At 39.5% G+C, this 21055-nt stretch overlaps 1 protein-coding gene across 2 annotated transcripts; it reads left to right on the top strand.

Annotated features, from left to right (window-relative positions):
• Positions 1 to 482: 482 nt before the first annotated feature.
• Positions 483 to 4629, top strand: LOC114290829 (metallothionein-like protein type 2). 2 transcript variants are annotated; one of them, XM_028234815.2, is made up of 4 exons: positions 483 to 640; positions 3567 to 3871; positions 4044 to 4118; positions 4244 to 4629. In XM_028234815.2, exons 2-4 carry the CDS (start codon positions 3810 to 3812, stop codon positions 4335 to 4337), a joined length of 231 nt encoding a protein of 76 aa, XP_028090616.1. In that variant the 5' UTR covers positions 483 to 640; positions 3567 to 3809; the 3' UTR covers positions 4338 to 4629. The 2 variants fall into 2 exon arrangements, with proteins under 2 accessions (XP_028090616.1, XP_082762698.1); XM_082906572.1 differs by having other exon boundaries at positions 484 to 640; positions 862 to 3871.
• The last annotated feature ends 16426 nt before the right edge of the window (positions 4630 to 21055 follow it).

Here is a 21055-nt window from a genome sequence, read left to right as displayed (position 1 = left end):
TTGAAAGTTTCAATTTATAACCAAATAAATAAATAAATAAATAAATATTAATTATCCTTTTTATTTTTTAAATATCTTTCCGTAAAAAATTAATTAAAAATAATCAATAATCAATTACCAAACGGGCCATGGGCCCATAGGATCAAAACCGATTTCCACTGGCCCTTTTCTGGCGGGCGGGCGGGCGGGCGCGCAGCGATGCCTCATATATATATATATACAGCACTGCTACGTACCTCGAATTATCAACGGCTCGAATGGCGCGAAATTTCAAAACGACGTCGTTTTGGGATTTTTTTTATTATCTTACCGGTAAGATTTATTCTCTTACCGGTAAGATAATTTTTCTGTACTAGGTCTGAGCCATTCTCTTACCGGTAAGAATATCAAAACGACGTCGTTTTGACATTCGAGGCATTCGAGCTTTCACGCATTCGAGGCCTCAATCTTTTTCCATATATATATATATCAAGGGTTTCATTGTCGGCTAGGCACACTATATAAATCACAAAACTCTCTACACCTCGAACCCTAAAAATCAAAGTTGTGTGTTCGTAGTGTGGTTTTGAAGAAGATGAACAACAAGATCATGCAAGTTCAGAATGTCCTCCATTATCAATCAGCTCCAAATTCTCTACAGGTTCTTTTCTCCTGTGTGTCTGTTGCATATATATATATATGTGTGTGTGTGTGTGTGTGTGTGTGTGTGTGTTTGTTATAGTCATTGATTTTAGCCTTTTGCCTTCTTGTCTGATTGAGGACTCTCCCGATAATTTGCTCAATTTGATTTTTTAACTCACTCTCTGTACTGTCATTGCTTTGTTGCTTACCTTTTGGCGCTTATACCTTACTTGTTGCTAGGTTGAACCTGACTAGAAAACGGTTTGAATAAACAACTTTTGTGGTGTTTTATGTGGATCGTTTGTTCATCAACAATATGTTCGCTTGGAATACAGAACCTGCATTGGGGGAAGCTCGAATGTGTTTTCTTGTTTTTAAATTGTTACCTTGGATATGAACTTCTTTAGTGATGCCCAAATAGATTGAAATTGAAATTGAAAAATCATAGATAGAATTGATCAACGACGAATTGATAAACTTCAACGTGACCTATGGTATGATTCGTTGATGGTAAGACTGATTAATTAAACATGCATTTCTTCAGGAATTCATAAACCTTCTGTCTTTGAGTCAGTCTGCCCTACTGTTTTCTGTTTTCCCCAGTGTAATTAATAGTTTTTGAAATAATCATTATCTAGTAAGTTTTGAATAAGGGACCACCAAATCTAATCAACTAGTGCCTCTGATGCATTCTTGAATATATATATATATATATATACATATTTGATTTCAAATTATTAAATTTAGTTTGAAGTATTGTGTACATGAATTTTGGTCAATGAAGTTGAAATGTTGATATTTATATGGATAAAAAGTTAAACAACTCCAAAAGTGCCATTTCCTTTTCATATTATCGTGTTTCTTTCCTTATTAGCATTGTTTTTCCAAAAAGAAAATTCGTTTGTTGGTCTATCATCTCGTGGCTTTACCTCCTATGGGTTGCATGATTGGTCTTTTGCAAGTGCGACTTTGTTGTGTGAAGCCAGAATAATGTTCTCCTCAATACCAATGTAGCATTTATGCTGCATTTGGACGTTAAGGGAACAACATTGCTGTTAAGTTTGCCCATGTGCTCCCATGTAATGTGTGTTATATTTATACACAATTAGAATATCATAACAAAAATAAATAAATAAAAATGAAATCTATTGTGTCTCAGAGGTTGGAAATGTGGGTATGTAAAAGAGTTTTGCTATGTATACAAACAATATTTTTATACAAAAAAATTTATACAGAATAATGTGTCTTTTGTGATTTTTAATTTAAAAAATACTATCATCTCATCATTTTACATAAAAATTGTCTATAAAAGTTATGTTTACGCAACCATTTTTCTTTCCAAAACAGAAAAGAAAAGATGTTAGTTGAAACTAGGATACATGTTTGTTAACTTAAAGGTATGGCAATGCAAGGGAGGCATCATGAGCAGACTAGGATCACCTTTTGCCAAAGGTGAAAGCTCTCAAATCAAAAAGCTTTTTGGTTTTAGGCATGTGATGTACCTTTTATACCCTTTATTAGGATTATTAGTTTTGTGATTATCAATTTTTTTAGATTGTATATTCTATTTCAGATTTGGATTAATTCAAGATTATGAATTTTTTTTTTAACAAAATGGTATCAATATTGGCCCTGTTTGGTACAGCTTTTTTTCAGCTTATTTCAGCTTTCAACTTAATTTAAGCTATTTTGATGTGTTTGGTTTAACTTAACAATGCAGCTTATGGCTTTTTGTAAGTCAGAAATCAGCTTATTCTTTAAGTGTGGCAGGAGAAGCTTAATTTATAAGTCAGAAATCAGCTTATATTCATAGTTATAAGCTATAAGCTGTTAAGGCATAAACTATAAGCACTTTCTCACAGCTCTACCAAACAGGGCCATTGTAATTAGCCAATTGGTTTGAATTTTTTTTTAATCTCTCATTTTGCTTCTTTAGCCGACCCCATTTGATGGGACTAAAGGCTTGGCTTGGCTTGGCTTGGCTTGGTTTGGTTTGGTTTGGTTTGGTTTCTCATTTTGCATCTTATTACCTCCTATTGCGATTCAGTATATATTCAGATCTAAACCCTAATTTTGTTGGTCAAATTTGATACAACATAATGACAAAAAATGATTTATGTAACTAACCTAGAACACAAGACTTAATTTGATTTAGTTTGGTTATTAATTTATTTACAAAGCCATGTCCCCCCAAACTTTATGAAGCACTTATCTTCAAAGCCATCTCATAACTTGTGCTCTAGAGAATTTCAGAGTTTAGTGATGGATTGGCTCCAATAAGTTGTACCAACTTTTGTTTTTTTAACTGTCTTTACAAATGAAATGTCTTATAAGTATGGACTATGGAGGAGCTATCATCTGTGCTGCCGTCCAGGAATTGAAAATTCCAAACTCCTTTCTTTTGGTGGGATCATATCATAGATATAAACAGCCAAATGTTTGGCACAGATGAAAATGCCAAATTGGCGATCATGTCTACACTAATCAATCACTGAAAGTGACTTCCATCTCAATATATATATATATTAACGATAGGCGTAAATATGATGCGTTTATAATTTTATAATTAAAATTTAAAATGGTTTAGTGATTGAGGAATACTTTGATAAATGAGTAAAACATCTAATAGTTTTGAATGGTTTAATGAATAAGGAAATTATTCAGCAATTATTGGACGTGACATATACTAAAACGCGATTTCATTTCTTTTCCTATCTTCTTTTTATTTTTATTTTTATTTTTTGAGTTTTGAGTAGGCTTTAGATCTTTATAAACCTAAAAATACACAAAGTCACAATGACATTAGAGCCTATGTAATCTCTTGAATTCTATTTTAGCAAGCATACATAATAAAATTACCACCGTCCAATTTCCTATGCTTCTTCAATATTGTTTTCAACTGAGCTAATTAATTGGTCTATACTGACAATGATTGAGAGGTATAGATTTTCTTGTTAGCTCTTGCTTGAGGAAATTATGCTGATATGCACTTTGTGCGGCTATTATATAATAACCAACCAAAGCGTCAAGTCCTCTGTGATTCTGACACGTATATGGTGGATCAGCTCCTCTCCCCCCCCTCACTGGCATTATAAATAGCAGTCAGGGCCTCCAACCTTTGAGGCAAAACAATTCAATTTCCTCTGAAATAACTTTCCATTGTTCTCTCTTTCTCGCCCCCTAAAAAAATGTCTGGCTGTGGAGGGAACTGTAACTGCGGCTCTGACTGCAAGTGCGACAGCAGCTCCAAGTATATCTTTTTCTCTCCCCCAACCTTGCACTCCAATTTTCTTACCATTTTTTTGTTTCCCTATAAAATAGTTTCCTCTCCTTACTAAAAAAAAGATTCAACATGTACATAAAAATTAGTATGTGTTTATGTATTATTTATTTCTTTATTTTGTGTGAAAATTTGTTGGCAGATGTGGGATGTACCCTGACATAGAGAACACCACCACTACAACCATCATCGCTGGCGTTGCACCACCAGTGAACATGTACGTATCACCTTCAACATTTCACGGAGTTTAAATTTTTTTGTTTTTCGTTTGGGAATAAATAAAAAATAAATTTGATTATGTACCTATACGGATATGGATTGTAAGTTGTGGATTTCTTGTAGGTACTCTGAGGGATCGGAGAAGAGCTTTGGAGCAGAAGGAGGGCATGGTTGCAAGTGCGGATCAAACTGCAAGTGTGACCCTTGTACCTGTTAAAATGAACAAAAATGGATCTCAAGCAAAGCAGCGATATAGCTTGACATGAATGAAAAATAAGGAGGAATGTCTGTGCTTTTGTGTTTATATGTTGGAAAGAGTCTTGGGGTATAAAGTACAATAAGACAGCCATGGACTTCTGAATAGTCCTACTGTTTGGATTGTGTAGATGTCTTTTGTGGCCACTTGTGAAGCATTTGTGTCTGCTTTGTGGGTTATGGAGTTTGATGTATGTCTATGAAAGGGTGGAAACAAACATGTCATGAATATAGCTCCTTCAATTGTTGTGTCATATATATGTGCAACTCTTTTGACAATTTGTTTTAAATTTTTTTACTACCTCGTTTGGGGAGTGGTTATTTTAGCAAAAAAATCAAAAAGTTATTAAAAATTGTCACATCACTTCTTTATTTTTCTGTACATCTTTTCGTAAAAAATCAAAAAGTTACTAAAATAGCCCGTCTCCAAACGAAATAAGTGAAAAAATAATATACAATTGTTTCAAACTTTCTTAACACATGTGCTTTAAGGGCATATGTTAACACTATTTTTTTTTGTTGGGAGATGGTTAAAGGTTGTATATGTATTGGTTTGCTCATGCAATGCCTTGCAAAGTTTTCTTGTTTGGTTTGTTTTTCAAAAAATTCTCAACAAATAAATTTTCAAGAGTAATCAAATCAAACAAATTTTTCTAAAAAAAATTTCAAAATTTTGTTTGGTTATTTACTTTCCAAAATCACTCTCTCATACGCATCAAATCAATTATTTTTTTTAGAACTCTCTCTCCAAAATAATTTTTCAAAATCATTTTTAAAAAATGCCAAACCAAACAAGTTTTCATACTTTTATCTCAAAAAATACTCTACAAATACAAACCAAACACACCGTTTGTGTTTGAGCTCAAAGAAATAAAACACTTTATATACTGTTTTTTTTTTTCTACGAGTGTCCCATCACCATGAAGAAATGATATACAATAACAATTGTGATACGTAGCTCGAAATTTTCGAGCTCGAATTTGTCTCGAATCCAAAACGACGTCATTTTGGATATATATATATATATATATATTTTTTTTTTCATTGTTTTGAAGATGAAGATGAAGAAGCAGAAGAAGAAGATAAGAGAAGAGGAAGAAGAAGAAGAACATCATTGACTACAACATCATCATCAACACATCATCAATAGCCAACAATTTTTTCCCCCCCTTCATCTTCAGATCAGATCCACTAGAAAAAAAAAATAAAATCAACAACATCTTCATCAACACATCATCATCATCTTTATCAACATCATCATCATTAACACATCATCATCAGCAAAAAAAAAAAAAAAAATTCAGATCCGATTCAGATTCAACTCTAGCTCCGACCGCCATCACTGTCGATCTTCCTCCTCCGCCATCACCGTCTTCTTCTCTTCCTCCTCCTTCTCCCCAGCTTTTCTCCTTCTCTCTTTCTCCTCTTCTCTTATCTCTTTTCTCTCTCTCGCCTCTGTCTTGTGTTCAAAAACAATAAAAGGAAGAAAGAGAAAAAAAAAGCAAGAAAAGGAAGAAAAAGAAAAGAAAAAAAAAATGAGACCCAAAACGACGTCGTTTGGGGTTTCGAGCCAATTCGAGCCAACGATTTCGAGCCCTCAAACAATTTTCATACAATAAAGTTCTTACAACCGGACACAAGCTCCTCAGAGCAAATCTATTAAAAGCTGAACCCTTTTAGCATCACGAAGCACTATATTAAAAATCAACAAAAACTGTAAGTCTTAAGGCCATCTCTAATGTTTAATCAAACCCGTCATCAAATTTGAATGTAATGAAAAGTACACTTTTTTGGTTTTCAATATTTTCGTCAAAATTATAAGTCATCTCAAATGTTTAACTAAATCTATCACCAAATTTGAATTTAGTAAAAAATTACACTTTTTTGGTCTCCAATGGTTTCATCGAAACTGTATTAAATTGAGAACAGCCTAAATCTATCACCAAACTGAAGATGTTTTGTACCTTTTAACAATTTATTGTACGTAATCGTTGAGTGTTGGACTCACCGGACTTCCCGCCGGATGTCCACCCAGTCATCCACTTAGTTGAAAAATTCAGGTCAATCAAATTCAAGTTCAACCCAGTTGAAGACTGCAATGAAAGATAGGGATTAACCCAAAAATAAGGTTTGTGTTTCAGAGAACAGAGTAAAACAGAGGAGAGAGAAAAGAATATAAAAGCTAGTTGGGGAAAATCGAAAATGGATTTTTTCAGAGAGAGAACAACGAATAAGAGAAAATGGTATTTGCTATTTACTCTGATTCTAGAGTTTAGGAAAGAGATTGAGTTAGAAGATGAGACGACAAAGGAAGATGAAGCAGAAGTTGACAAGATCAAGCTTGTAGAAGCCACTGGCATGTTGTCAAAGCTTCCAATAATTGAACACAAGAATGCAGACATGACATGAGTGCAACTAAAGAAAAATCAGATGCAAACGAAGTTCCAAGTTGAAGAATCCAAAACTTCAGAAGCAATATCTGAGTCCGAAGTTCATGGTGTTGAAGAAATTCATGATTGGGCCAAGCCTGACTCTGGAAAAGACTCATATAGACGAAGTGGAAGAAATCAAAGAAGTTCCTGATTCAATTTTTGAACCTACCTATCAATGTGTCAAAACAGTCATTAATAGAGATATCACCATTAATCAAACTCTCCCAACTCAGATAAATGAGCAACTTTGGGAACCATCCTCAAATTGCCCAAGGAACAGAACCATGAAACTCCTACCATTGTGGTGTTGATAAAAGATGAGACCACAAAGAAAGATGAAACCCAACCGAATGAGATGAAACCCAACAGAAATTTTAGATTTTTCATATTTTGGTAATCGCCAAGTCAAAATTTTAATTTATTTTCAAGTAGTTGTTGTCTAGATGCAGAAATGTTTTGGCTCTTTGGTTTTCAGAATTTGTTTCCTGGGGAAAAAAAATAAAAATCATGGGTTTCATATGGTTTTACCTTTTTTAAGGGCAAAAATAATTTCTAAAACTTCAAAAACATATTTTTGATGTTTATTTTTGTTAAACCAATTTATATTTTAAAAAAAATTATAAAACTGATTCTGAAATTGAAAGCAGAGCATTAGTAGCTGTTGTATACTAAAAGGGTGATTATCCAAGCAAGCCAGAGTTCATCTTCTTGATACAGAACCTTTGGGTGTATCCAACCAATTTATACTTAATTGCTTGTTTTGCTACTTTGTTTCAGTGTTCTTCTCAAACATGTTGCACATAAAGTGAATACAACATAGAAGTAAGCTGTGTTTTGTGCCCATAATTTGTATTCACCTTTGTAATTTTTCACTGCTTCCATCTTTGGGTGCTCCTTCACTCTTTGATAGCTGTGTGCAGCGGCGGAGGCAGAAAAGTAGGTTAGAAGGGACACTTATTAATTATAATTTTTTATTTAAAAAAAAATTATGAACAACATTAAGATAATAATCATTTTATGAGATAAATTTAAACATAAAAAATTACATATTCATTATTAATAAGAACAAATCAAAATTCTATAATAGTGTGTAATAGCTCGGTATGAGATAATGATGTAAGTTTGTAATTTTAGCACAAAAAATTATGGATCAAAATTCCTAATTTTAAAAAATAAAAACACATCATTTATAGCACAAATTATTATAAAATCTATTTAATTTTTATTTGACAGAAAAATATTAAAGAGATGACATTACTTATAAATGATGTGTTTTGAATGAAAATTATTAAACAGTCTTAAAGTGCCATATGACGTTACTTACGTGATGTTCAAAGCATAGAAAATCACAATTCACACTAAGTAGTATGTTAACTACTTGAAAATAATACCACATAGTGTTCCCAAAGTATCAAATAACTACTTGCTGTGAACATTATAATAAATCATTAACCAAAAAACATGTTAAGAAAAAAAAGAGAACACATTTTATACATGACAAAAAAAAAAAAAAAATTGCAAAACTGAGGGGGAGGCACGTGACCCCCCTCGGCCTATGCTGCCTCCGCCCCTAGCTATGTGGTGTGGTTGGTGTGTTCTTAAGTTTCTCTCTCACTGGTTGTAGATTTTTCAAATTACACTTGCCGGTTGGCCGACGTTTTGCTGACAACCAAAAAATCACCGTTGGAGCGCTGGATATCAGATAGAGGAATTTCTCAAATTTTTACTCAGATTTGATAAAATATTTGATACACTGTTGAAGATGTCCTAACAAAACAGCTCTCACAACCCGAGAGGTGACTAGGTGATCAAGCCACCTCCTTGAGTTTGCTTGAAAGATTTATGTTTGTTACATTAGCTAAGCATTCTTGCCTCGTTCGTAATCTTGAGAGATTTTTTTCCATTGACCATCTTCAAATTATGATGTTTTTTATTCTCTTCATGTGACTTAAAAGAGTCTTTAATTTTGTGTGCGCATTCAAACATTCAAAACAAGAGTCAAACACATTAAGCATGCTTTTGTAAGGGATGGCACCACCACACCACCATCTCTCCAGTGTAACCCATCCAATATAGATCTACATCATTTCACAGTGGGGAAAAATACTTGATTTGGGATTTGATGATTCTAATTTGGTAATGTATTGAAAATTATGTTTGAGAATTAGTAGTTTTTTATTTTTTATTTTGGTTACAGGAAAATCCTCCCCACTCTCCCGCAGGTCCAAAGCAGCGCCCCTTTGTAGAGATCACCAAGGTGTCCTGTTAGCCGTTCCGAGCGAGGAGACTATTACCTGGGAACTTGCCTCGACCTCCCAAGACAAGTTTCGCTTAAGTCAAGACTCGCACAGCGGGGGAGCATTGAACCCACACCAAATACTAGTTAGACAACTTGAGGTCCAACCTCCTAACTAACTGGAGCATTGAACCCACACCAAATACTAGTTAGACAACTTGAGGTCCAACCTCCTAACTAACTGTGCTACGCGCAGGAGATTGGCCCGGAGGGATTTGAACTCATGACCTGAAGGCTTAATCCCCATGTTCTTACCACAAGGCTACCCACCCCTGGGTTGAGAATTAGTAGTTGATGGTGGGGTAAGGTTGTGGAGACGAAAGTTAAGGCACAATAGTAGGGTGTGCTGAAAAGATGGAAAAAATGTGGTGAAAGGGACAGATTATAGGTCAGAATATAAGTTAGATTATGAAAAGTTTTTTTGAGGTGTCAAATATTTTTCATTTGTAAATATCCTATTAATTAAAAAAAAGAAAAGAAAAAGAAAAAAAATAAATGTATAGTTTTTGAATATTTGTTTATCAGTTTTATTCTATGGACATAGACAACTGATGTTTTAATTTAAAAAATTAAAAAGTAAAATAAATAAATAAATAGATTGGACTTTTTGGGGATAAAAGAAGCCATGTTATTAAAGATGGACTATTTTAGTCACATGAAAAAAAATAAAAATTATATTTAAAGATTATCCGTATGTATATTATGCTATTATATTTAACTATAATAGTAACAAATTAACTATAATATTTATGAAAAGTTATACTAAGCTTTCATTTTCAATTAATTGAATTGCAATTAATAAACTAGCAAATAGCAGTAATGATACAATGAGATAGAAAGAGGATGAAAATAAAGAACACAATGATATTTAAAAATTTCAAATTTACCTAGTTACATAAAATCTAATATTATAGTAAAAATTTTGAATTTCCAACAAAGTTTTACATTTTCTATAAAATAAAACAACAATAAAAAATAAAAAATTTGATATCCATTTTTTTTTTCTTTTTTGCTTCAATTTTATGGTCTTCGTCGAAGAAAACAAAATCTTATCAAAATCTTTGTCACAAAATGGGCATAGATATTTCGATTACAACTATCATCACTGTACGAGCACGAAATAATCTTCTCGCATAATCATGTTGATCAAGTCTACGCTCCTCTTAACATCGTCGCTTTACTCCCTGAAAACACAAACGTGAGCTAGCCGGCGGGTGTGTGCCGGATACCTCTCTGATGCCTAAGTCAGCAAAATAGACAAATAGACAAAAGCTCTGTGTATTCGGGAATCAAAGTTGTGTTACCTCCTCCATGGGTTCTGTTATGAGCTTTTTATAGGTTCCATGTGGCACAATCCTAGTAGGACTCCTATTCCTTCATGTAGAGTCCTCCTAGGAATCACACTCCTGAAAGATAATGCTTATCCTTCAATATCCCCCTCACTGCTTAAACCAAGTGAGATGGTTTTACCTCGGTAGTATGACAAAACGACCGAGCTAACATGGCCATGCTAAAGCGGCAGAAATGACCGAGCTCCAACTGGCTTGGTTCTTCCCTTCATTGCTTGTACCTCGGTTTGGTTCGTTGAGACCGAGCTAACAGCAGTAAGCTTTGACCGAGTTAACGAGAGTAAGGTCCACCATAAGAAGCCCAAATACCTCAGTTCTGAATACCATGACAGAGCTAAATATCACCATATCGACCGTGGTAACCACAACCGCAATTGGACCGAGCTAACCGCAAGGTCCTTTCACTCGGCCCTGTTTACCGCGGCCCACAGAGCGACCCATTACCGCGCCTTGGCCTAGCTCGGCCCTAGTGCATATAAAAACTTCCCTCTCAATCGCCCCTTAATTCCATCTGCACAGCATGATTGGGATTACCTATTACCAGCCGAGTTAAAACTTTTAGCCTTTTAACCGAGCTAAATTGACACCGGGCTACTAATTTGTCCGGTCAAAACGTCTTTTCAGTTACTGTAACTGAATCACTTTCTATTCTATGTACACGTGGCTAGCTTTTATTGGCCAAATACAGCTGCCACGTCGCCTTCGTACTTCGCAAAATTTGAACAGTCCCGCATTTTTCACTCTCTTTACACAAAACAGAACCCTATTCTTCGAACAAAACATATCACTATTCATTATCTTCTCTCTCTCTACCTTCTGAGCCTCTATTTTTCTTCAACACTACATCTGCAAAGCTCATGTTTTCTATTAGTGCCGTTTCCATCTTCGTTTCCAGGATCTTTGAACTGGTACGTGGCTCAAACCTCTTTCTTTCCATTTAGTTTGTGAATATACATAATATGGATATATATATATATATACTCATATTTATTAGAAAACATACTCTGTAGCTTTGATGAAAATGGGAAGAACAGATAGTACCAAAAACTAGACCCCTAAACCATAGGTTCATGTTTAAGAACACACTCTCTGGATTCAAAAAACATGAAGTTTGAATCTAGAATCATGGTGTGACCGAGCTAAAAACTTGTTTGGGCAACTCTAGGCTCAGGTACAACCGGACTACGGAACTCAATAGGTATGCACCCAGCCAAACTAGATAACTTCTTCAATAACCGAACTGAAACTTCATGCCAAACTAGATAATTTCTTCAAATGACCAAACTAAAATTACGTGCCAAACCTTTAGTTTCATTTAGTCGAGCTAAAGTCCTTTGAACCAACCGAACTAAAAACAGATAGTATTCCTCATAGCCGAGCTAGGCTTATACTTATTTTTGCCTTTGTACTTAGCACGATCCAACGATCTGTGCTTAACATTTTTCCTTTTCACTTTGCAGACTAACTTAGGTTGCCCAGGCACTCCTTTGAACGTTTCAACCGAGATACTCCACTCCTTCTCAACACCGAGCTAATTTATACCTTAATTTAAATCCACATGGGTAAATATAGATTTTTAGTAAACTCCCCAGGGGCTATAACCGAGTTTCGAAGGGACTACAACATCCTTGATGACGTCCACCTCTCACTAGCCGAACTAGACACCATTCCCTGGAAAAAATTGGGCTTTGTCCCTTTCAACGTCATATCCATTGTAGAAGCCGGACTTTGATTCCCCGTCCAACCACTCATTTGTGAGTTCCTTAGGCAAACAAGACTTTGTCCTACCCAGCTTTCCACCAATTCTTACCGAATAATAAATGGCATCGCCGAGCTAAATCGCTGGCTTGGCCTCAACCTCGGTTTAGCCGAGCTATTTCACCAGTACTCTCTAGGTCAGAACGAAGATGACTGGGTTTATTATTTAAGAACAAGACGTCGTCGAGAGAAAACAATAAAAAACACCCCAAACAAAGATGTAAATGATGACGATTTTTTCTGGGTCTCGGGCAACTTCGAATACCAAGAAGCCCAAATACCAGGAGACCAGATCAACTGGAATAAAGGAGTAGCCGGTATATATACCTCAGCTCAGTTTTGTGTTTTTTTTACTTTGTTGGTCTCATTTTCAATAGTACTAACCGTTGTCTTTTTCCTTTATGCAGACTTGAACCATCTCAAGTCCCAGTATAGCTACCCCAATCTTGACACACTCCGCGCTGCACTGAGATATCCCAATCGAGGTTGGGCCGAGCTACTCAACTTTGAGCCGACGTATAGATACAGCAGCAGGCGGAAGACCAGGGTGACAGACTTCCTCTTGGAGCCTTCGCCAGAACCAGATCCAACCTTGCCTCAAATCAACCTGATCCCATTAACTGTAGAACAATAAATGGCTAAGAAGAGAGCAATAAGGGCCCTCATTACCGAGACAACCCAACCCGAGGTACCACAAGCCGGTCAAACATAAGAGGCCGTGGTAGCCCTCCCACCCGCTTAACCTTCTTCATCTCGGCCAAGCAGGCGTGCTCGGATATCTGCAACCGAGCCACGCCTTGTTGACGAGGATGAAACCGTGCTTCCCCAAACCACGCCACCGAGCCCACAACCTGAGCGTTCTGATCGGGCTAGCTCCTCTGAGTAGGCCCCGAAATTATCATACCGGAACCGAGCCATTCGAGACATCGATTCAGTGGTGGTAGACAAAGACCACACACTCGCCTTCAACTTGGCTAAGAGCGTGTGCCTGCCCCCTGACATGGAACACCATGACCATCTTACCGAACTGAAGGCCATTCGCTCGGCTACCAAATCGATGGTGCTGGTGAGTACTCTTTTCTTTGTTTTTCAATTTCGGATATCTGTTTGCTCAGTTTTCACTCAAAATTTTTTGCCCTCTTTGCAGGCCATGCAGAAAAACCACATTGCTCATAAGCGTGTGTTGGAACTGCGCAAGACAACAAGGCTGGCCGTGGCTGAGGTTGATAGCAAGACGGCCGAGCTAAACGAGGCCAAACAAAAAATGACCGAGCTGCAATCAGAGGTCGCCCGACTCACCGGACTAGTCGACTCTGCGGAGGCGGACAAACAAAAGGCTCTGGCCGAACTGAAGGACTGCTATCTGCGTGAGTTGGCTAAGGTTGAGAAGAAGAAGAATGACGAAATAACCAAGCTGGAGAAGAAGATAGAAGACGCGGAAGACCGCGGTTACAAGGAGGGTGAAGCCACCTATATCCAGCAGTGTGAGGCTGCTAAGGATATATTTTTTAAATGTGGGTGGAAAGCATCGGTGGCGTAACTCGGTTATGGCCAGGAAACCGAGATTTTTTAGGGCCTTCCTCCCAATTTTATTCCAAGCTACATGGTGGAGTATGCCAATGCTATTCAACAAAAATTTCTTCAAGAAGGGAAAGATGACGAGGATCCTGCTCCTAAAGCCAACACCCAGCTCGGTCACCAATCTATCTCTTCCACTTCGGTGGTCTCCATCCCACCTTCAACTGTTGTGACTACCATGGTGCCTTCGACCGAACTCAACTAGGTGTGCTTGTCTCAACCGAGCTACCTCTAGGTGAAGCCCGGGTTGATTTGGATGCCAACTTGGAAGACCTTTTCTCCTGATTTTTCTATTTTTCTTCTTTTGCTGCTAATGAAGTTTGTAACTGGGCTACGGTCCCTCCTTTTGCAATGCACTTTTGGAATGAAATCTTCAGTTTTTCCATCTTTTTGCTCGGTTTATTTCATACCTGCACTTATTTTTTCAGCTATAATTTGTATGAAGTTTATCCTTTCTGGCCGAGATACCTATCTCGGTCTTAACCTTGTATCTTGTTTGGCCATACATGCCAACCTCTTCAGCCTAGATCCTTATCTCAGCTTAGGAGAGCTAAATGTTGGCCATACTAGCCAACCACTCTTCAGCCTAGATCCTTATCTCGGCTGAAGAGTACTAAAAGTTGGTTATTCCAGCCAACCACTCTTCAGCCTAGATCCTTATCTCGGTTGAAGAGTACTTAAAGTTGGTTATTTCAGCCAACCACTCTTTAGCCTAGATCCTTATCTCGGCTGAAGAGTACTTAAAGTTGGTTATTCCAGCCAACCACTCTTCAGCTTAGATCCTGATCTAGCTGAAGAGAGCTCAAAGTTAGTTATTTTTACCAACTTAGAGCCAGAGTGTTTGGTTATTTCAGCCAAAGTTCTTCAGCCTAGATCCTGATCTAGTTGAAGAAAGCTCAAAGTTGGTTATTCCTGCCAACTTAGAGCCAAGTGTTTGGTTATTCCTGCCAAACTTCTTCAACCTAGATCCTGATCTAGCTGAAGAGAGCTTAAAGTTGGTTATTCCGGCCAACCTTGAGCCCAAGTGTTGGTTATTCCTGCTAACTTAGAGTGAAGCGTTTGATTATTCTTGCCAAATTTCTTCAGCCTAGATCCTGATCTAGCTGAAGAGAGCTCAAAGTTGGTTATTCCTGCCAACTTAGAGCCAAGTGTTTGGTTATTCCTGCCAAACTTCTTCGGCCTAGATCCTGATCTAGCTGAAGAGAGCTCAAAGTTCGTTATTCCGGCCAACCTTGAGCCCAAGTATTAGTTATTCCTGCCAACCTTCTTCAGCCTAGATTCTAATCTCGGCTGAAGAAAGCTCAAAGTTGGTTATTCCTACCAACTTAGAGTGAAGCGTTTGGTTATTCCTGCCAAACTTTTTGCACCCTAGATCCTTATCTCGGCTTAGGAGAAGTAAGTGTTGGTTTTTCCAGCTAATCCTGCTTTCATTGCCCCTAGCTTACTAAAACAACTTTTACAGAAGAAAACTATTTATGTTGAAAATGAAACTACTTGTTTTATTGAAAAAAGAAAAACTACAAGTATGTTTAAAGGAAAGCTAAAAATAAAATAGTTTGAGATTGGCCGTGTTCCATGGCCTGGGAATGGCCTTGCTGTCCCTATCTTCCAATTGGTATGCCCATTTTCCTGCTAATCCGACCACTTTGTAAGGTCCTTCCCAATTAGGCCCTAACTTGCTATCTCCGGGTACCAGGTTGTTTCCTATTACTTTACGCAGCACCCAATCTCTAATCTTGAATTGCCTCGGATGTACCATCTTGTTATATTTTCTGGATAACTCTTGCTGGTATGAGGCGATGTGAACCAATGCTCTTTCTCTTCTCTCTTCTGCAAAGTCGAGCTCCAATGCTATAGCTTCTCCATTTAAGTTTGGGTCGAAATTTTCACTTCTAATAGTGGGGAGGCCAACTTCCAGTGGGATTACGGCTTCCATGCCATAGGCCAAGGAAAAAGGTGTTTCTCCAGTAGACCGCTGATGTGTGGTACGGTAAGCCCACAAAACATGAGGAAGCTTCTCAGCCCACTTTTCTTTTGCTTTCTCTAACATTTTCTTCAATCCATCCAAGACGACTTTGTTTGATGCTTCCGCCTGGCCATTTGCTTGGGGGTATGCTGGTGTAGAATTGTAGAATTCTATCTTGTACTCTTCACAAAAGCCTCTAAAAATTTTTCCATCGAACTGAGTGTCATTGTCCGATATTAGAGCCTTAGGTATGCCGAATCGAGTGATGATATTCTGCCAGACGAACTTCTTCACATCTTTCTCTTTTATTGAGGCAAGTGCTTCTGTTTCCACCCATTCTGTAAAGCAGTCTGTTGCTGTAAGAAAGAACTTTCTATTGCCGGGTGCCGTTGGAAGTGGTCCTACTATGTCCAAGCCCCACATTACAAAGGGCCATGGGCTAGTTAATGGTAGAAGCTCTCTGGCTGGTTGATGTATTTGGTGTGCGAACTTCTAACATATCTCGCATTTCTTGACATACTTCTCTGAATTTGCTTGCATGTATGGCCGCCAATATCCTTGTGAAATTGCTCTGTAAGCCAATGGGATCCATCCATGAGGGCCTAGTTCAGCGCAACATACCTCAGTTACTTCGGGTTCTTCAATGCTTGGTCTTGGTAGGAAGTCGATCAGTAATAGATGTGAGATGGATGTATCTGCCATCGAAGCGAAGCCTGCTAGTTCGTCTGCTCTACTATTTTTTTCTCGGCCGATCTGCTCTATCTGCACTACTTTGAATTTTATGATCTCCATTCTGACTCTTGGTACTTAGCCATCCACTCATCCTTTGCCTCGTAGTCACCTAAAATTTGGTTTACTACCAGCTGGGAGTCACTGTAAACCATTAGCTTGGTGGCCTGTATGAAAAATGCTGATTTTAGGCCTGCTAACAGTGCTTCATACTCCGCCTCATTGTTTGATGCTGGGAAGCCAAGGTTGACTGCTTGTTCCACTACTAAGCCGTCTGGTGAGATAAGGACTATGCCAAGTCCTACACCGTGCCTATTGGATGCTCCATCCACGAAGAGGTTTCCACATCTCTCCAACAAATAGCTTCCAGCAAGTGGAGGGGTCGGATGATGTCTTGGGGTTGTGTGTGTTGCTTATGTTTTCTTCCAAGTCCCTGCCTACTATTGGGGTTTGCTCTTCACAGTTTGTCTGCCCCCAGTTTTTACTTGCGGATGAATCCTCACTAGGAATGGCATGGTTTATTCCTTCCTTCTGATCCTCAAGCCTGGATAGTTTACAATGTGGCGGGGTGTCTTGTATTAAAGGTTGCGCACTTCCTACAACACTTTCCTTCCCTATTTCGGTTGTACCAGTCAAGTCAATTGGGCATATGTGATGACTTCCTGGTGTGAACTCTGTCATAAAGTCTGCCAAAGCTTGGGCTTTTATCGCGGTTCTGGGCTGAAACTTGATATCAAACTGTCCAGAAAAGTTCGCCCTCTTAAACAAAGCTTTTAGGGGAAAAGTTGTTAGGACGATTATAGTGTGGGCATAGAAGTAATGCAACAGTTTTCTTGAGGCCATCATCAAGGCTAAGGCCAGTTTTTCCAATGGTAAGTACCTGGTTTCTGCGCCCAGCAAGGTCTTGCTAACATAAAAGATGGGCAGGTGTTGGATTCCTTTCGCTCTGACCAACACCGCACTGACTACGTGCTGTGAAACTGTCAGGTACAAAAAGAGCTCTTCTCCAGGTATTGGGGTTACTAGCAATGGTGGAGAAGACATGAATTCTTTTAGTTCTTCTAGGGCGCGATCGCATTCTTCATCCCACTCAAATTTTCCCTTTAAAGCTTGGAAAAATGGTCGACATCTGTCTGAAGACCGACTTATGAACCGGTTGAGCGCGGCTACCATGCCAGTGAGATGCTGCACTTCCTTGACTGTGTTGGGCCTCTTAAGATCCTGGATTGCTTTGATCTGAGAAGGGTCTGCTTTTATACCTCGGTTGGTCACCAGGAAGCTTAGGAATTTGCCTGATCCTACGCCGAACGCACACTTGTATGCATTAAGGCGCAACTTGTTCTTCTTCAGGATCTAGAACATTTCACCTAGGTCTCTGAGGTGGTCTTTCTCATCTTTGCTCTTAACCACCATGTCATCTATGTAAGCCTCCATTGTTCTGCCTAACAATGGTTCAAACATCTTGGTGACCATCCGTTGAAATGTTGCCCCTGCGTTTTTTAGGCCAAAGGGCATGGCCTTGTAACAATACAGTCCTCTAGGTGTTATAAAGGATGTGACCTCCTGGTCTGGTTCATACATAGCGATCTGATGGTAACCTCTATACGCATCAAGGAAGCTAAGTTGATTGTGTCTTACCGTCAGGTCTACCAGTTGGTCTATTCATAGTAGGGGAAAACTATTCTTTGGGCATGCCTTGTTGACTGTTTTATAGTCCACGCAGACACGTCATTTTTCGTTCTTCTTTGGCACTACTACGGTATTGGAGATCCACTTGGGATAGTGCACTTCCCTGATAGCTCCTGCCTCCAGCAAGTTTCCCACTTCTTCTGCCACTATCTCGTCATGGTGGAGTGCTGATCTGCGAGTGCGCTGTATAACTGGTCTAGCAATTGGGTGGACGTTCAGTTGGTGACAAATGAAATTTGGGTCAATGCTAGGCATGTCATATGGTGTCCAGGCGAACACTTTGATGTTAGAGGTTAAGAATTCCATGACCTCTATCCTCTCAGTGCTGGACAAAGATGAGCCGAGCAAAAGGAACTTTTCTGGGTCTTTTTCATCTATCCTTACCTGTACCAAGTCTTCCACCGCCTTCTGTTCAGCTGCCTTGCCAACGTCCGCAAACAGTTCATTGCTCTCAGGTTCTTCCACCAGCTGTACATATCCTTTTGCAGCGCGGCTGCCATTTACTGTGACAAAGCACTGTTTTGACATAATCTGGTCTCCAAAGACCTCTTCAATTACTCCGACTTCGTTAGGGAACCGCAACACTTGATGGTAGGTTGAGGCCACCAATCGCATGGCGTGTAGCTATGTCCTCCCCAAGATTATGTTGTAAGTGGAAGGGACTTTCAATATCCAGAATTTCACGTGTTTCGTCATGGTTCCTGCCTTGACTGGGAGGATTATCTTGCCCACTGGCCACTCTGGCATTGAGTTGAATCCGATTAGGGGAGATGTTGCTGGTGCCAAGTCTTTGTCTTCTAGTTTCAATTGTTTGAAGGTTTCATAATACATTATCTTACACGAGCTTCCTTGGTCGATCAAAATTTGCTTGACGTCGAAATCCTTGACGCGTAGAATAATAACCAGTGCATCATTGTGAGGGCAATATATCCTTTCCAGGTCTCTGTCTGAAAAAGATATGACATTTGTGGCCTCTGTTCTCCCTTTTTTGATGGCAGGTTGTGCATTTAATACCTCCTTTAAGTGCTCAGCCTTTTTGATCATTCCCTTGAGCTCACAAACCCGTTCAAGTTCGAATACTCCATGTATTATGTTAGTTACATCTTGAGGTGCGGCGTCAACCAGCATTCCATTTGGGTTGTTGTGGTTCTGGGGGGCTGGTTGTGTCCCTCCTTCTATGTACTGGTCCAGGTGCCCCGCTGCTACTAACTCCTGCAAATGTTGTCTCAACGGCGTGCAATTTTCAGTGCGGTGCCCCTTTTCATCATGGAAGGTGCATCGGGACCTCTCGTCATAGTATTTTTGTGTTTCTCCCAGCTTTGCTGGCCATCGGACGAAAGGTTCATCGCGTATTTCACTGAGAATTCGGTAGATCAGTTTTTTGAACATCGTGGTAATGGTGGTGCGAACTCTTAACCACCTTTTATCTGGGTCCTCTCTGTTGGCCCGCCTGCCTCGCCCATTGCTGTTTCGTCGTTCTACCGTGTTGACTTTTGCCATAGTCTTTTTATCTGGCATTGCTGTTGTGCCAGATTTTGTTTTAGCACGGGTGCCATCTTCCTCCACGCGAATATGTTGATGCACTCACTCCATTAAGGCCTCCATCGTGAGGGGTGGCGTCATAGTAATCGAGTCCCTCAACTTGTTTCCGACTGGCAGACCTCGTTTGTATTGTGCAATGGCGAGGTTTGTAGGGCAATCCCCAATTTGGTTGAAGGTCTCCCAATAACGACTGTTGTAGGATCTCAACGTCTCCTTATCGCCCATGTCAATGGAGAGTAACTGGTCGATCTCCACTGGTGTTTTGGTGTTCGTCTTGAATCTAGTTACGAACGCCTCTGTCAACTGTGCCCATGAGGCGATGCTGCCTTCTGGTAGCCTTTCGAATCAGGTTAAACCTAGGTCGCCCAGGCTGGATGGGAACATGATACACATTAAGGCCTCGTTCTGTTTGTATACTTCCATAACCTGGCGAAAGTGGCTTAGGTGCATGTAGGGTTCTGTCTTCCCTTCATAAGTAGTGAATTTGGACTGGAGAAAGCCCAAAGGTAGTGGTGCGTTCTCAATTGCCGGAACGAATGACAAGCTCTGCAACCTTGCTAATGCTTTGTCCGTTGGTTCGTAAGCAAGGCGCGATATTGGCATTCCTACCTCGACACTTCCATGCGTCCGAGGGGCCAACCGCTGAAGGGTTGAAACTCTACGTGGGTCGCGTGCCCTGGTATCTTCCTTCCATCCTGCCCTTTCTTCAAGCACAGTTCGTAAGTCAGATGATCTAGGCAACTGCGTGTGCCTAGATGATGTCTGGAGCGTGTGCGAAGGCCGATAGGTGTTTCCCTCAGTATATAACCTCTCAGTTCTTGTTCTTTCAGACCTGGAGTAACGAGTCCTGGAAGTCCTTGATTGCGTATCGCCTGTTCTAAGGCTCCTACTTTCTGCTTGCGATGTTGTGGTACGCCTATCCCGATCCTCCGAGTGGCGAGGGGGCGTGTTGCCTTTGTGCCCCTCTTCTGTCGTCACCCCTTTTCCTTTTATTTGGCGTTTCATCGACTCCATGTTTGCCGCCATCCTCCTTATTAATTCGTCCTGCTCTTTCACACGATCCTCCAGGACTAGAGGATCCATCCTTCGCCTCTATCTTTCAGGACTTTGAGAGCAACGGGGGCTGTTAGCCCGCCTCCCCCTTGTATCCCTCCGGGGGTTCTGTCGCTGGGGTTCTAAATCCGCCATGGGAGGGATAGAAGGCAAACCTTCGCGCCTCTCACCTCCCTTTGGGGTTTTTCCGTCGATAGCGGATTGCGGCAAATCTTCGTTGTGTGCCATTGCTTCCAATTAGAGAGGAAAAACTTGATCAGGAGGTTTTGTTCTTTCTGGAATTCCCAC

The sequence above is a fragment of the Camellia sinensis genome, chromosome 14, assembly GCF_055761805.1.
Source record: "Camellia sinensis isolate YWXY chromosome 14, ASM5576180v1, whole genome shotgun sequence".
In the NCBI taxonomy this organism is placed as follows: domain Eukaryota; kingdom Viridiplantae; phylum Streptophyta; class Magnoliopsida; order Ericales; family Theaceae; genus Camellia; species Camellia sinensis.
This window is presented reverse-complemented; position numbering and strand designations above follow the sequence as displayed.

What these genes read in the sequence shown, in the direction of transcription:
- LOC114290829 (XM_028234815.2), top strand. Translation starts at nt 3,810, where the DNA reads ATGTCTGGCTGTGGAGGGAACTGTAACTGCGGCTCTGACTGCAAGTGC. An exon ending in AAGTGCGACAGCAGCTCCAA is followed by an intron (nt 3,872 to 4,043) that starts GTATATCTTTTT and finishes ATTTGTTGGCAG; the next exon opens with ATGTGGGATGTACCCTGACA. An exon ending in GTTGCACCACCAGTGAACAT is followed by an intron (nt 4,119 to 4,243) that starts GTACGTATCACC and finishes GATTTCTTGTAG; the next exon opens with GTACTCTGAGGGATCGGAGA.